The sequence below is a fragment of the Lathamus discolor genome, chromosome 8 (genome assembly GCF_037157495.1).
Source record: "Lathamus discolor isolate bLatDis1 chromosome 8, bLatDis1.hap1, whole genome shotgun sequence".
Lineage (NCBI taxonomy): Eukaryota > Metazoa > Chordata > Aves > Psittaciformes > Psittacidae > Lathamus > Lathamus discolor.
Genome location: NC_088891.1, coordinates 15,845,380 through 15,861,939, shown reverse-complemented (window position 1 = coordinate 15,861,939; position 16,560 = coordinate 15,845,380). Strand labels below are relative to the sequence as shown.

At 38.4% G+C, this 16,560-nt stretch overlaps 1 protein-coding gene across 4 annotated transcripts in view; it reads left to right on the top strand.

Moving 5' to 3' along the window:
* The window catches only part of THSD4 (thrombospondin type 1 domain containing 4), a 312,906-nt gene extending 297,682 nt beyond the window's left edge, over positions 1 to 15,224 (top strand). For all 4 annotated transcript variants that reach the window (XM_065688400.1, XM_065688397.1, XM_065688398.1 and 1 more), the window contains exons 15-18: positions 2,978 to 3,151; positions 6,159 to 6,338; positions 8,279 to 8,423; positions 9,261 to 15,224. In XM_065688400.1, coding sequence (XP_065544472.1) covers positions 2,978 to 3,151; positions 6,159 to 6,338; positions 8,279 to 8,423; positions 9,261 to 9,403 — 642 coding nt within the window. In that variant the 3' untranslated portion in view covers positions 9,404 to 15,224. The remainder of the gene's footprint in view (positions 1 to 2,977; positions 3,152 to 6,158; positions 6,339 to 8,278; positions 8,424 to 9,260) is intronic.
* The last annotated feature ends 1,336 nt before the right edge of the window (positions 15,225 to 16,560 follow it).

Below are 16,560 nucleotides of genomic sequence, written 5' to 3'. Positions count from 1 at the left end.
AGTGAAAGGGAACTGGCACACTTGAAGGGGTTTTCTTCTACTATGCTCTGTGGCTGTGAGAATAATTCAGGCTTCCAGTTGGAGTTTTCCAAATTCCCAGCAACTAGCCTTCCTTTGTGGACTGCTGCTAAACTTGCCTTCTGACAACTATCAGAGCACTGCGTTAGTTGTTGGGTTTGAGATCTTGTAACTATTTTTAGTTTTTAATGGGAATGGAAATCTTCTGAAACTGAACTCATGAGGGAAGGACCTCAGGAAGAGGAGAAATGGCAGACTCCTTAAAACTAGGGAGGGTGTTCCACAGACTAAAGTTTCTGAAGCATTTCTTCCAATTAAAACAAGACAGTGAAACGGAATATCTTTAATAATAGGACCAGGATAGAGAACTTGCAGCTTGCGAAAGTTCCTCAAGTGGTACAATGTTAGGTTATAGCATTTACTCTGTATTAATGCAACAAATCAATGGCACAAAATTGAATGTAGGGGTGTGTCGACTGTGAAAACCAAAGGGGGAGGATTCATTATCCAAACGTTCCCTACTCCCTGCCTTGGCCTTTGGAAATTGTGGCTTTCACATGGGAGATTTTTACTGAAAGGAAGAAAAAACCTATGAAAACCCAAATACTTAACACAGAAACAGTCAGGTTTAAGTTTGCTTTGCAAATCCTTTGAGGGTAGTTATCTATAGTAAAATCTTGCAGCAGAGGGTGGGACAACCCTGTACCTTCCCATTTGGTATTTCCTTTGTTATTTGATATGGAAGCCTAATTCATGCATAATCATTTATAACATAAGACTGGACAACTTTATAGACTAAACTTGTTCCTAGCTCTGGTTTGCAAAGTAGAAAAGCAAATTAGATTGTCAGTTGAAAATTACTTTGAAATAAGAAAAGTATTTGCAGAGTACATGCATAGTTCTCTGTGCATAATGTAATTGAACGTACTTGCCAAATATAAAATATGAACAGCCACAACATTTATTTCTGTACAGTGGGTTTGAAAGGTAGCAATTGTATGGGGCTCAGTTAAATGGTCACTTTATCTATGAGTGGGCTGTTTGAAATGGGTTTAGTTTAGTTTCAGTTTACACGTCGAGGAAAATGTTCACTACTGGCACAATCTACATCATTCTTGTATTTTCAAGATTTTGCCAGTTTACTTGGAAAAGGCCTCCTTAGCTATCAAATCTGGTTTGCTGAGAAGGCAGATTCATATTTTGTTTGTTAAAAAAAGAACTTGTCAAAAGTTGAGTCGCTTTCTTAGTTTTCTGGAGATTCCATTTCAGTAAAGCTTTTCCCTTCTATTTGAACTTCTTGGGAAAGCAACCAACTCACAGATAGGAAAAAATGTTTTTCAATACGGTATCTGTGGAGTAACTATAATATGATAATGTTTCACACAACCAATGTTCTTCAGTGCGAGTGAGTAAAGAGTAGTTTGCAAGAAATTGTACATTCAGTCACTGGTCTCTATCTTGACAAGATAAATGACTGCATTGGTTCATCTCATTATTAATAGTGGTGCTGTCATGGCATCTGCTGTTCTGTAGTTGGACTACTGGATGTGAACCCTTAAATTGTTACCCAACGGAGTCAAATCAAACTGTGATTTGTTACCAGTTCTTGAAATAATTCTTACTTTTACTCAATAATATCTTAAAAAACGCTCCATTACAGAGTTACATTCATTCACAAGAATGTACTTTCCACTGCAGAAGTAATACATAGTTTCTTTTAACTAATTACATTGTATTTTAGAAATCAAATCTGAAATATCAATCAAATACATCTTTTTCTCCCATATACTTCATACTTATCGGTGGTTTTCTTTATGTGTGCAATATAATTCTAATTGATTCAATGTAATTATATACATATCTTTCAATAAGCAGCACATGGGTTTTTCTTTATTTTAATGGTCTGGACATGAAATGCCAAATGCATTTTAAAAGAAAAAGGGAATATTAAGAAATAATTAAGCAACAAAACCCCAGTCTAATACAAGAAATCATTTTTTTCCCTGACACATTTCTGTTTTACAAATGTTGATAGTTTGATGTTGCCCAGAACTGTAGAATATTGGATACTTTCCCACTGAAGTAGATGGATGACAAATGGAATTTATCCTGCATGATTTATGGATGACATGCTTACTATCTCCAAATGTGCGACATAAGAACCTGCACATCATTATTTATTAACAGCTTTCAGAATTTAACAGTGGAAAGTTTAGATGGTGAATGTTAGTTACCAGGAAATCATACCATTAGAAAGCAACACTGAATTCACATGAACTTCTACAGCCACCTCTTCTGCTAAAAATTATTAACAACTTACATTTGAAACTGGTTGTGCAATAATTTGTGGTAGTTACAGTTATTTGCTGGGGATTTACCCCAGTCTTTTGAAACCACCTGTCAAAAAATGTCATATTTTTCTACTTTTATGACTCTGTAAACTCATTATATGGAAAAGATCCAGAATGCACTATGCAGTGCCATAGTCCCCAGTCTTCTTAGCCTTATCATTTTAAAAACTGTAAGAGTTGACAGCTTGAATGGTCAGAGGAGAAACTCATAGCACTGAAACATAACTGCTATCTGAAAACTTGCTTACAGGAATTATTCCTTCTCGTATCTATTAATCAGTACGCAAAAAGATGAATCAAATGCAAACTGAAAGAATTTACAGACAGGAAAAAGGAAGGAAAAGTAAGAAAGCTAATAAAAAGCTGAAAAAAAAATTGACTTCTTCCTCTCCTAATCCTTCAGTTTCTTTTATTTGTGACTGTAAAGGACAGATACTACTTGTAGTGTATTCAGAAGCATGAAACTGTAAGATAATTTGCTATAGCTCATGTAAAAGTAGAAATTATTGACTGCATAAATTGATTTCCTTTTTGTAATTGTTGCTTCTCGTTTCACTGTGCGGTGTAGAGGATGTAGTAGTGAACATGTTCTGTCTTTTGCTCCCCAGTGTTCTGCAGAATGTGGTGATGGAGTCCGTACGCGTTCAGTGGTTTGCATGACAAACCATATCAGCAGTTTGCCTCTGGAAGGCTGTGGCAATAACAGACCTTCTGAAACAACTCCCTGTAATAATGGACCCTGTGCTGGTAAAGTGGAGTGGTTTGCTGGGGGCTGGACACAGGTGAGCTTTAACACAGGTTTGTTTTCTGCTGGTACCTTAATTTAAAAAATGCTTCTGTACAGTGAAGATTTCTGTGTGTATTTCTGCACCTCTGGAATATTCATGTATTTCCTCTCTGTATTTTTCTGAGTTAATATTCAATACTTTTCAGCACCTCCTGTGTTTTTATTTTGATGAAAATAAGATTTTGTTCTTCTGTTCCTCTATATCTTCATTTTTATTTCTCCTCTACTGACCCAGTGTATTTATAAAATGAAAGGTAACAGCAAGCTGCTTAGCATATTCAGCTGAACACTAGAGCGAGAGATTTGCACTTTTCAAAGTAAAAAGCCTTTGTAATCGTGCATACCTGCAGGACTGACTATCTATCTATCTATCTATCTATCCATCTATCTTTTGATCAACCTAGGGAACTTCCAAAATTTAAGTAAGACAAAAAGCAATAGCCAAACCAGAAGTTACCTTCAGTATTGTTGTACTGAAATTCATGATAATAGGTAAAGAGAACAAAATTTGGTTAGTGCCAGTATCCTGATGCTCTTTTCTCAAGATAAATTCTTCCCTTGATCCACATCAAATAGTCCTTCTCATTCTAAATGAACATTTCTGCTGTCAGGAACAAAGGCATTTCAGAAACTGCCAGGGAAAAGTCTCTCAGCTGTGCTGCTAACTCACTGCATTTCATGCTCCAGGATCCTTCCAGGTAATAAGGAACTGGAAATTAAGCTGCTGCAGCTGAGATAGAGATTACAGGGATACTACCATGCTAATGCTTTCAAGTGTAAGTGATAATTACTTGTATAATAGTAACAAATTCAGATTTAAAACATACTTAGCTGCAGTTCTAATAACAGATAAAATCTGGGACTTTCTACTTACAGCATTTAGTAAGGTCATGTTAGCCCTCACATTCTGTTCCAAATAGGAAAATTTCTGTCATAGAATCATAGAATCGGTTAGGTTGGAAAAGACCTTTAAGATCATAAAGTCCAACCATTACCTCAGGACTGCCAAGTCCACCACTAAACCATGTCCCTAAGGGCCTCATCTGCACAGTTTTTGAACACTTTCGGGATGGTGACTCCACCACTGCCCTGGACAGCCTGTTCCAATGCCTGAGCACCCTCTCTGTGAAGAGATTTTTCCTAATCTCCAGTCTAAACCTCCCCTGATGCAGCTTAAGGCCATTTCCTCTCGTCCTAGCTCTTGTTACGTGGGAGAAGAGACCAACCCCTACCTCACTACAGCCTCCTTTCAGGCAGAGCTATAAGGGTCCCTCCTGAGTCTCCTCCAGACTAAATCCCCCCCAGTGCCCTCAGGTGTTCCTTGTAAGACTTATTCCAGCATCTCCATGTCTTTGTTGTAGTGAGGGGCCCAGAACTGAACAAACTGTCCTTTTCAATAGCCCCTTTTTTTGAGCTGACTTACCTTGCTTTACATGAGATTGAATTGTTTGATGCATAGCAAGGGTACAACATCTTTGCTGTATGTTATCTGAAACAAGTATCTGAAAACATCTATTCTACCAGCCAGATCCTGACTTCTAACTGCCAGAATAAAAGCAGACAGTCTGAAAAGGACAGGTACAGTAAAAGACCAGAGCAAGAGGGAGCATTGGTGGATGACCTTCCATATTCTGCTTCTCTAGAGTTAAGGATGAATGTTAAGATACTGTCTTTTGGAGGAACTATTAAAAGAGAGCAGTGACATTAAAACATTAAAAGAGATGTTCAGTGTTAAAGGAAGTGCAGTTACATTATTTCCTGTAGAATTTATTTGGTGTGTTCATTGCAAGGTTTTTTTCTCAGCTCAAGGGTTTTGTGGGTATCTGGTAAAAGGGTCATAAGTTCCAACCAAAATATAAACAAAATCCCCACTTTTAATAACATTTGATTAGTTTAGGCTAGAAAAAGCCTTTAAAAATCATAGTCCTTTATGCAACGTAGAAACCAGTATGTTGCTGAAAGCATCTTCTAAAAACCTTTTTACAAGTGCCAGGAACAGTATTATGTATTTAACCTTTAAATGGGCAATAAGAGTCCACCTGAGTCAAGCTTGCTTTTCAGAAGTGCAGCCAACACTGCAACACATAGATACTTGCAAACATGCAGGGAACACTCCGGCAGATCAAGGCATTTTCCAAAAACCTCACAGAATGTGGGGATTTGTAAAGCTGCAAAACTGTGCTCCAGCCTTCTAACCCTCTAAGCCTCAGCACAGTGCATTTAATCCTGCTTCAGCAAGAAGCAGTTAACAGTGTTTCTGGAGAAAGTAAGTTATGCTTCTCTTTCTGTTAGAAAAAATAAATACCAGTTTCTTCTTGTAGCTACAGGTAAAACTACACTTACAGGTTTCTCCAATTAGAGTTTTGTGTCTTCTTCATAAATATAATTAGAAGTATGTTTTGAGTCTGTAGTACCATGTGGAATAAAGATCCACAGAAGTACAGTTTTAACCACTGCAAGAATGAAAAAGTAAGTAAGTAATACCTGACAGACCTACAGTCAGGAGTCACTTGATGAATTTAGTCATTACTATATCCTTCAGCATTTGTTTGTCCTGGTTTGTAACCGGCACTGCTGGCTACTGTGTTAGTACTACATACAAATAATAACCCAAGGTTTATCTGTGCTACTCTTCTGGTTCTGAGAGATAAAAAGCCCTACTGCAGGAACTTAAGGAATACTTTACCCTTTCCCTTTCTATTAAAGTCATATATATACCAGTGCTGGAAGGAAAGATACAGTTAAGTCCATTTTACTGAGGAAAGAACATATAATAAGGAAATGGATTTTGGATGTTACTGTCTAAATATGTGCCCAAGAATGGGGAATAAACAAAACTTTACAAATTTTCCTGTTGGAATGTTAATTTAAAATGCAAGTGTGTGTGTGTGGTGTTTTATTTCAGAAACAAATAATGTGGAGAAACACATTACTTTAGAAACAAGTTGGAGGATGTAAGTAGAATAACAAATGCCACCACTTTTCTTCCTTCTCTGATACAGTGCTCTACAGAATGTGGCAGTGGAACTCAACAGAGAGAAGTCGTTTGTGTTAGGAAAACTGAAGGTACTTTTGATGTTTTGAACCCCTATGAATGTTCATATTTGGAAAAACCTCCCAGCCAGCAATCCTGCTACCTCAAACCATGTGGATCTAAGTGGTTTCATACAGAATGGAGCACAGTAAGTCTGTCATGCGTTTCTAAATCTGGTTTTGTTTGATACATCTTTTTCCATGTACATTGAAAGGGAACGCCATTTGGATAAAACTGTTGATCATGAAATTGCCTTAATCTTGCACAGGAAGGATACTAAAAAGAAAGCGTACTCTTTAGCAACCAGTGAAGCTTAGGAAAGTTAGAAAATACCTTGAGCACAAGGAGACACTGATCTTTTCATTACTGATCTCTTCTTCCAAGAATCTTCCTGTTTTATAAAGTTGGTTTGCTCCTTAATGACATTAGTGCACTAAGAGGTTCTTTTCAGAACTCTAGTTTCATTAAAATTCTAGTTTCAGTTTAATAAAAGAATTAGGTATATATTCAGTTTTTAAAGTCAGTTTTACCATAATATTTTGCTGTAAACTCTCACTGTACTACTTAGAAGTTCACTGACAGAAAACTTCCTGTAAAGCCTCATGTATCTCCAGTTTCCCCTGGAAGTGGACCAGCTACGTTTGCAAGTGCCATAAAATCCTTTGGTTGGATTTTTACCCCCCAAAAAATCAACATTTTTCTCTTAAATGGAAATCAGGAAGTCCATTGTCATCTTAGAATGAAAAATGGTGTGCAATCCAGCAGAACGGCTAGTTCAAAGTCTCTGTATTAGGTTTTGAAACTGTCCAGTTTATATCTTCGGCAGACTTTTCATATGACCTAGGATAAATGGTGTGGTCTCTCAGTCATGGAGATTAAATGGCTGGCTAACAACGAATGCTGGGGTTTGTGTATAGTGTTTTGTATGTACCATCTAAATTCTGTCTTGGTTCTATTTTAAGTGCTTAAGATCTCTACAGACCTGAATTGCAGTTCTTATTGCTGGATGTGGGATAATTACAATACTCTATACAGGCATGTAACAAAAGTAATTATATAAAAACTTGCAAGCATTCAGTTACTGCCACCACAAGGCTAAGTCTTTATTCTAAAGCGGAGAAAGGTTGTACTTAAAGATGAAAGAGCAATTAAAGAATACATTATTGAGAGTATTTTAGTTAGTTTGGTACACTAACTGCTTTTATGATAGTGATTAGTTGTTTTTGCAATGTTAGGAAACTAAATAATTATGCCAAAAAGGTCAGAAAGAAAACATTTGTACTAGTTTGGGCCTATTAAGGTTTTAATCACTATAAACGACCCAGGTTTAATTGAGTTTGTGAGCATTTAGGTCAAACTGGACAGTGAGCCAAATCTTAAAGACCTCAATCAGGCAAAATTCTTGAAACCAACAGGGGATTTGTCTCAGTACGGGCAGAAATGTGTAATAATTGGCTTTAAAAAAAACAAGTCAAGCAAGTACAAAAGTCTCTGGCTTCAGAAGCACAGAAATATTTTCTTTAGAAATGCGTATAAACCCATAATGCTCAGTAAAATTGTTGTGCTGCAAGAAGTGAAAACTAATCAAGTGCTAGAAAAAAGGCAATCAAGATTATTCCTGATTCTATATAAATGGAGGCAAAAGGGCAGTGGAGGGCAGTACAGTCAAGTAGTGGAGTTCAGTTCAGCAAGTTCTTAAACTAAGAAATGCGAACACTGTGGAAAAAGTAGATTTGAGACGTGTATAAATAACCAGTGCAGAACAAGGCTAATAAGAGAAGCAAGTAGCTCAGTAATTCAGAAAGGGAATATTCTAGTATGCTTTCAGTTGCTCAGTGTCTATCATATTTACTGGTCTGGTGGTTGCCCCCGTGGTCATAAATGTTTTTTAACCTTTAACAAAATTGTGCCTGTATGTTAAGGGCTATAGTTAGGAAAAAAAAAACCACAAACCCAAGCCACCAGAAGTGGTGAAGTTGATAAAAGGCTACAGTGATACCTGGGTCTGGCTTCAAGGTTCCCAATTTTTTTCTTTCTGCGTTTGCACATCTCATATGGCCTTCATGAACTTCAGCTTTTGTATTTCAGTGTTCCAAGTCCTGTGAAGGAGGATTTCGGGTTCGAGAGGTACGATGTCTGTCAGATGATATGACAGCCAGTACTCAGTGTGATCCACAGCTTAAACCTGAAGAAAAAGAACCCTGTAACACGCAAGATTGTATCCCTGAAATAGGTAAAGAGGAAACTTCTGGTTTAAATATGGAACTCCATCTAGTGGAGAAAATATTTAATAGTCTTGCAGAGGTGTTGAAGTATATTTTCTCCAAGTTCAGGGCTTTATTTTTGCATGAAATACAGCTCTTTTCTATAGTGTAAAAGGAGGCTTTAATTTCCAATTAAAAACTTTCTTCTTGTAACATATAAGAAGCTGGCTTACATTTGAAGTTGCTGAGAGTGTGGGAAATCTGCTTCTGTGAAAATCAAGGGTCTTTTTATGCAGCTTCCTTGCATTCTCTAAGGTTTCTCTTGGCAGAGCCTTTAAAACAGAAGAAGGATTGTGTATGATATGCTGTATTTTGTAACAGTATATTTTGTGAGGGTAATTAAGCCATTTTCTTTTATGCAACGTAAATGCACACCTACATGTAATTTGGCTTTGGAATTAGTCAATCAACTCATACAGATTTGATTTTAATAGTAACAAGGATGACTAGGGAAAGAAAGATGCAAGTGTATAGAAACGCACTGTACAGCAGTCTTCAGCTGATAATTATTTAAGTTAATAATTTAACTATATTAAAAAAAAGGTATACCAAAAACCAGCCACACACACACAAACCCCCACAAGAGGATAAATAGGAATAGGTGCATTTTTTCCACAGTTTTATGTATCTTTGTATTAAACGTAGAAAATCTTGAATAATCTAATTTGCATTGGTAGCCTATTTTAACCTGACAATGTTTAAATACAGGTGTAAGGGATTTCACGTGGTCAAAAATAGGGGGTTGGTTATTTGTTGCCCTAACACTGTTTTTTTTTAGTTTCTTATCTCTTCCTTTTTCTCCACAGATGAGAACTGCAAAGATAAATACTACAATTGCAATGTGGTGGTTCAGGCCCGGCTCTGTGTCTACACCTATTACAAAACAGCCTGTTGCGCATCCTGTACACGTGTGGCAAACAGACAATCTGGGTTTCTAGGACGTAGATAACAAATACTCTTCTACTCAAAGCGGCAATCTCAGTCTTCAGATGGCGCTTGAACAGTGTTACTGTTTGACTACAGCAGGTTTTAGCTTCTTAGAGATGGGTTTTATATTGCTGAGTACATCAAGACTATGGTTAAATTTCACACCCTTTCAGTTACAGCTATTGTGCAATTATCTTTTTTTAAAATGTTTGTTTTAAACCCACAATCTTTTTAAAGCATTAATTTTTAATGATACTATTCTTTGCACCTGCTCATCAGATAACTAATTATTTAAAGACTATACCAGCCTTAGTATTGTGAAATTAATGAAAACTAGATCAGTCACAGGCAATTACTGGAGATATTTGACCAGTATGGATACAGCTGCTGCATTATTTTATGAGTGCTTACTCTTACTTTATATTTTGGACTACCTTAAATTAGGTGGCTAAATCAGTGAAAAATGCACAAGAGAAAAATTACTTCACAAAGAACCAGACCCTTGAAGATCTGTTTACCATCAGTTTTTTAGAACTCTTAACATATATTTTTAATTACTTTGGTCCATTCATAATAAAGTAGAGTCACTGTTAAGCTCTCTCAGTTTTATTTTTAAGTAACTTCCTGTCCTCAGGCAGCAAATATATATACACACTTGACTGCCAAAAAGTGCCTTCATATTTAATTCATAAATTCTTGAAGTTATACTTTTCTAATTTTGTATGGATTTTAAAATACATTACCTACCAGAGTGCCACTAGACCCTTTAAATCTTTAACAACTGCAGCTGTCATTGAGACAGATTAACCAGAATGTTGAAGAGCCTTTGCTGCTATAAAAAAAAGTAATTGTTTCCTTTGGCAAGGTCTTCTTCCTGTAAAACAGTTATTTCAGTGAACTGGTATCTTGCCTAATGTCTTGTCTCTGCACTATTGCTTAACAACTATCATACCAAAGTACTTTGTCCAGACCTATTCTGGATATGTCACCAGTTTCTGAAACAACCACCAAAGGATGCAGGCCTCTGTGCTTTATAGTAGTCTGTTACTTTTGGTACCAGGCAGTGGTATGAGTGTAGTAGCTGAGTATCTGTAAAAAGGAGATCTTAGCTACTGACATTCTTCAGATTTTGATCAGTTATTACAACATACTTGTCTGGTTTTAGTCAGTGTTCCATCCTGCAGATCTACTCCTGTCGCTCCTTTTCTACTACTTAAGAATGGCTCCAGACTTAGAGCTGAATTGGTGATTTTTCAATTCTGCAATTACAGTAGTCAGCCTTAAGACTTGCTAAAAGCAAAGTGAATGTGCTATGTTTTACATTATCTGCACATTCTCTTTACCTGAGAGGCCTTTCAAATCTGTAAATAAGGCTGAGGGATAAACCAAACACTTCTCCATATTCAGCTTTTTATTACAGCATATTGCTTGTAAATTGGTGGCAACCCAGCTGTGCATCTGTTTCTAAGGTGCCTATTGTCTGAGTTCAAAAACCAGTTTAATAATCTATGCTAAGTCACTCCCAGTGATATGATACAACAGTGATTAAGTGTCCTGCTGCTGCTGAAGAGCCATGTTTGAGCCTCACTGTGTATTCTTTTCTTCTTACTGACTTGGTGGAGGGGATGTAGAAGATGGAGTGGAGACAGACCTTAGAATTTTTTTATTCGGTCACTGGTGAAAAATATTTTGGACACGATGAACTACTATTGTTTGAGTGAAACGAAGAAGCGTTTCCCCCAAAGTTGATAGTTACTCTTTGTGACTACAAACCAATAATGTCTGTTTCTGTACACCTTGATCTGGCATTTTCCACTGTAACTAATTGATATAAAGCTGTTAGAAACAGAAATTAGAATTAGAAAACCTTTAATTTCATGAATCTTTCACATATCCCTTGTATTATAAAGATTTATACCTGAAAATAACGTACAGGTTTGTGATAATTTTATATTCCCTAGATTCTTGACCAAAGAATAATACAGAGAAAGTGCAGCATAAACAACTCTGGAATCCAGTGTTTGTAAATACAGATTTTCATCTGGGTATCTCGTTGCAGCAAATCTTGACATACAGTATGTAATTTTTACTGTTGTCTCTTTTGTCCCAAGGAAGTGTATCGTGCCAGCCTGAGGGAAATACCTGTCCCATAAAAAGGCTTTCTGAAAATCACAAGGTAAATGAAATGCAGAGAGGAAATCAGGTTTGCAATCAGTTCCCAGAACATAATCTGCTTGCACACACTTTTGACTGTGGGGCAGCTACTCAGAACACAAACAGGTGATCCTGGTCTTTTATAAAATATGTTATTTTGATCTGAAATTAGCCATTAGGTTATTTTACAAAGATGATCATCTTGTAGGCACCATAAACAGAGTTCATCGGAGCTAAGTATCAGAGAATATATACATACACATATCACTGTAATCCTGTATTACATCTAACGTATACAACTTTGTGAATTGAATGCAGTGAGTTATGACTGTACAAACTGTACTTTTTAGTAAAGGGACAATTTTCAGATGTATCAGATAAAACAAAAATAAGATTGTGTCACCTAATTAAATATTAGAGAATAAGGAAACTGCAGAATGTTGCAGAACTTAATCATTTATCATCTCTTCTTGTGTGTCAGCATAATCAAAGTAGTTGTTCCTGCTAAATGAACTAATGAATCTTTCTTTTCAGCACTTTTATGTAGTAATATTATGTACAAAGTGCTACATAAGATTTCACCATCACACAAAGTGCACTTTTGAAAATGTTGCTACAGCAACTGTTTATTTTAATAGAACAGTGCACCAAGTTGGGATGATGCCTGCAGAGGGCCTGATTTTACTTCCATTGTAAATCAGAGGTGGACTTACTGAATGCAGTAAGCAGACTTAGAGCGGATATAAAACCAATATAAGTAAGGGATGATGGAGCCTTTTGAGCTTGAAAGCTTTAATTTCTTTCTCTGACATTTTAACACCATCAAAATTCCACAGAATGGTGGAAAAAAAGCTTTCTTGCCTTAAAGATTTTCACCTTACACAATCCAGTAACACCAGATTTAAGTGTAGGAAGACCACTGTAGGTTGTTGATTTAAGGAGTCTAAGTAGTTTAACTGCTCATAGGGGTAAAATCCGCATACAGCTTTCATGTCTTGCAGACATGCAGCTGGCCAAAATCTGCTCCATCCAGAGCAGGCTCTGTGTTCCAAAGCACTCTCCTTCTGGAATTAAGGACTGCTGGGGCAGTTGTTTATCAAGTTATCAAGGGTCCATCAGAGTTTGCTAGCTCCTGCACAATGTCAGACCCAAACATATGTAGGCAGAATTGCTTGTATATAGGAATTGGTTGCCAAGTTTGAGAGATCTTACTAGCAGCACTGAATTCATGGAGTTCTCCCTTCTTCTGACTAGCTGAGAAAACTGAAGATGATGGTGTGGAAGCATGAGAGGTTGCTCCTGTGGGAATGACCCTTTGTCTGATATGGCCCTCAATGAGACAGTTAGTATCTGCTTTAGTGTCTCTGACCTTCAGTCCCCAGGTCTCTCAATTAGGGACAAGCTTGTTAGCAGGCAGTTGAGTGCTGGGGAGAGCACTGCGGGAGATGTGTTCTTAGAAGCCTGCTAGCCTGGAAGTCCAACTGTAGTGTATGCCCAGTGATGCGATGCAGGACTACCTCAGTATCTCTGCACAGGGAACTAGTATCTTCCTCATTACACACATAATATTTTCTTCTTTTTTTGTGGGTTTTTTTTCCCCCAATGCTTCAGCAAATGGAGAACTTTCTGTATGAATAAAGCAGTGCTTAATGTTGTTGGTTAAATCCCAGTTTTATGATAGTGTGGTGCAGTTCAGAGTTTGGTCCTTTTATACAGAAAGAAACCTAATGTGTCACAGAGGATGTTAGGTTACCTGTTCATAAACTTGATAAAAGTGGTCAGTATAGCCCTTTGAAACTCATAGGGCAGAAGACCACAAGGAGCAGCAGTACTGCCAGGACCTTGCTACTTACTTTGCTTATGTGAGAGTCCTAGAAGGTGCCATTGAAGGAGATAGATGCTGGAAACAGCTTATGGCTGGGAAGGTTATGCCTTCCTGAAGGAAATACTTTACTTCCACTCTTTGTATCAATACCACCATAAGTAGTAAAATGTGCTTTCCAGAGCTTTGCTTTTCTTCATCCTCATCCTGACTTGTCTCCCTTTAGCACTCACAAGACACTCCTCTTCCTCTCATTTCCGTCCCTTTGTCCTTTGGCTAACAATATGGCCATTTGGTTGATAAGAATCCATGGTAAAACTAGGCCCAGCTATTTAAAAGAACTATATTCCTGCCAGTCCAGTGATCTGTTTGTTTTGGGTGTGTGTGTGTGTGTGTGTGTGTGTGTGTGTGTGTATGTGTCCATGCTGGCTAGTTTTAAATGCACATTATTAAGGTACCTACTGAATTCATTTCTGTGCAATGAACCGGTGAGTGCACAGCTATTGAAGTATGTAGTGGCTCTTCATATGAACATTTATTGCATAAAAAAATGAGAATTATTGTCTCCACAAAGGAAAAACTGGGTGTCTACATGGTTTTCTTGAGACTTACACTTAGTGTCTCTGTCTTCGTAAGAGCTGTTGTGTGTATTATGCAGTTAATGTGCATGTCTGTAATTGGAACACACAAAACATGAAATTTGAGCACAGAAAGTAAACTTCCTTTATTCCTAAATTACAGATTATGTTTGTAGGGGATACCTTAGCTGTTTATTTAGAAAATGGAGTACAATAATTATCTCTCTATCAGAAATGAAAAATCATCCCCTAAGCATTTTCAATATATTTTCAAGCAAACTTGTCATCATTGTAGTATCTCAGTATTGTTGGTGACATTCAGACCTGGTGAAAGGGAGAGAATTCCATTTAAGGGAACTCACACCAGACCTGAACTCAGCTCTGCTTCTCAGCTTTTAGGAACCAGAAGTTCTGAAGAATGTGAGTTCCCCATCTTCTGTATCCCCGTTTACTATAATGGGTTATAGATAACTATCACTATATCTGGAGAGGAGAGGAGCTTAATTTTGAGCAATAATTCACTTTCCAGCGACAGCTGTCATTGCTGCTTGCCCTGGACTGTTTTGTCCGTGCTGAGTTTGGTCTCTTGAGACCAGTGGCCTTCACATGGGTTGGGTACGTACAAACTTTTGAAGTCCCATCATAGTCACTCAGGATCTACATAGAGGATCAGGAAGGATTGGAGACAAAAGAAACCCTAACTTTTTTAATATGTATAAAATTTTCTACTTGACCCTCCTAATAGATTTTGGCAGAAGGATATACTTTATTATAACTTATTTTGTTGTTATGTGTAAATACAAGATGTCTATGGGAAATAAGTAATTCTGAGCTGTGTCTATGGAACAAGCCACTGCACCAAAATATTTCAAATATTTAGAATAGGCAGATTTTTTTTTATTAAAAGGGACCTAATATGTATTTATTTACATATACGATTCAAATTTTGTCCAGCTTTTTCATTTTACTAACCCAGCTTTTTAGGGAATTTTATAGCACAGGTATTACATATATATTTTTGTATATATGTCATACTGTAAATCCATAATACAATTTTCTAAACTTCCTGATTAGCCAGTTCACTGAATGAATTAAAGGGGGAGAATATAGGCAAATTGCTTTCTGACTCGTTCAGGAATATGTATCCATGGCAATGCACCTGAACCAGAACTGTACAGCATCCTTTCCATATTGTATACATTTTCTCTTTGATGAAAAAATGTTAACTATTTTTGTTTATGACTAATTTATTTTTTATTATTGTGAAAAATAAAGTAATTCAAGATGAATTTGTGACACGCTATTTTTCTTATTTCATTTGTTCTTCCAGAGCTTCTTCGGAATTAAGTATCAACAAGGGATACACACTAAGGAAACCCTCACTCAAATTTAGACCTGGACAAAATATAACCATGTTGCGAAAGGCTGCATAAGCCGTGCTGCAGCCTCGCACAAGTGATAGCAGCATCCTGACAGACTAACCCTGAAACACTTGTGTCTGTCACCCACTGGAAAGGCACCTGTTTCCTGGTGTGGGCCATGGGCCCCTTGGTGCCCTCAGCAGGTTTGCTCCCGATGTATTCTCAGCTTTCCTGCCCATGTGCAGGATAAAGCTCAGCAGCGGGCAGGGTCTGCCTTCAGGGGGCGGCGTACAGCCCCTCGTGGAGCAGCAGGGCCGGCTTTGCCAGGGTTGAGCTGGTGTTCTGAGGTTTGGAATCTTGCAGTTCTTTGCAATTGCATCTGTTTTTCAGTCGCTGCTTTACCAGTGGAAAATCGGCGACATGACAGCAGAATAACCTAGGTGTGTGCTCAGCCGGGCTCACACCACACACCACTGTGGCTGTACCCCGCAGCACACATCCCGGCGCTGAGGAAGCGTGCACTCCACAGGTGGAATTTCTGCTGGCAGCTGGTGAAGGACTTTTTCCCCACTCCAGCATAACCAGACCAGTACTACAGTTACATTTCCCTATAATTTCACTATAAATAAGTGAAACTCCAAGGGAGAAAAGATCTAACCCTTTCCGGAGATGCTGTTATTTGACCTTTCCTCTTTGCAGTTGTGAGGCATTCCGTGCAGCTCCACACAGCGGGGACTCACGCGTTCTGCATTTAACGCGGAACTGCGCCACTACGTGCCCCACGCTCACACCCGCCATGGCGCCTGCGCGAGCGGGGGGGGGAAGAGGCGGGGCTTTAGGCACGCGCCGCGCCTCGAGCCTCTCGAGTTCCAGCGGGTGTTGTGTGGCGCACGCGCGTTCCCGAGCGACCGTTGCTGTGCGCCGCGCTGAGGGGAGGCTGCTGCGCGTAATGTCCGCGGGTGTCCGCGGAGGGCCTGCTCTGGGCGGTGCGCAACGCGGATCCGCGCCGTGCTGTGAAGCAGAGCTAGACGTGTGCACTGGCGGGGTGAGCGCGGGACCGGCCTAGTCTGCCCTTTCTGCCCCCAGTGCTTGCTTGCCCGCTGTCTGGGCTCTGTGGATGTCAAGGTGTGTATCTGTGTTTAATAGGCATTTGGGTTTTAAGAAAAAGTAGAACTTGAGTTACTAAGCCATAAAATTATACGATAATAAAGTCTTTGGTCTGCTTCCATGTGTTCAGGGTAAGATCGGGAGTCTTGTAACAGGT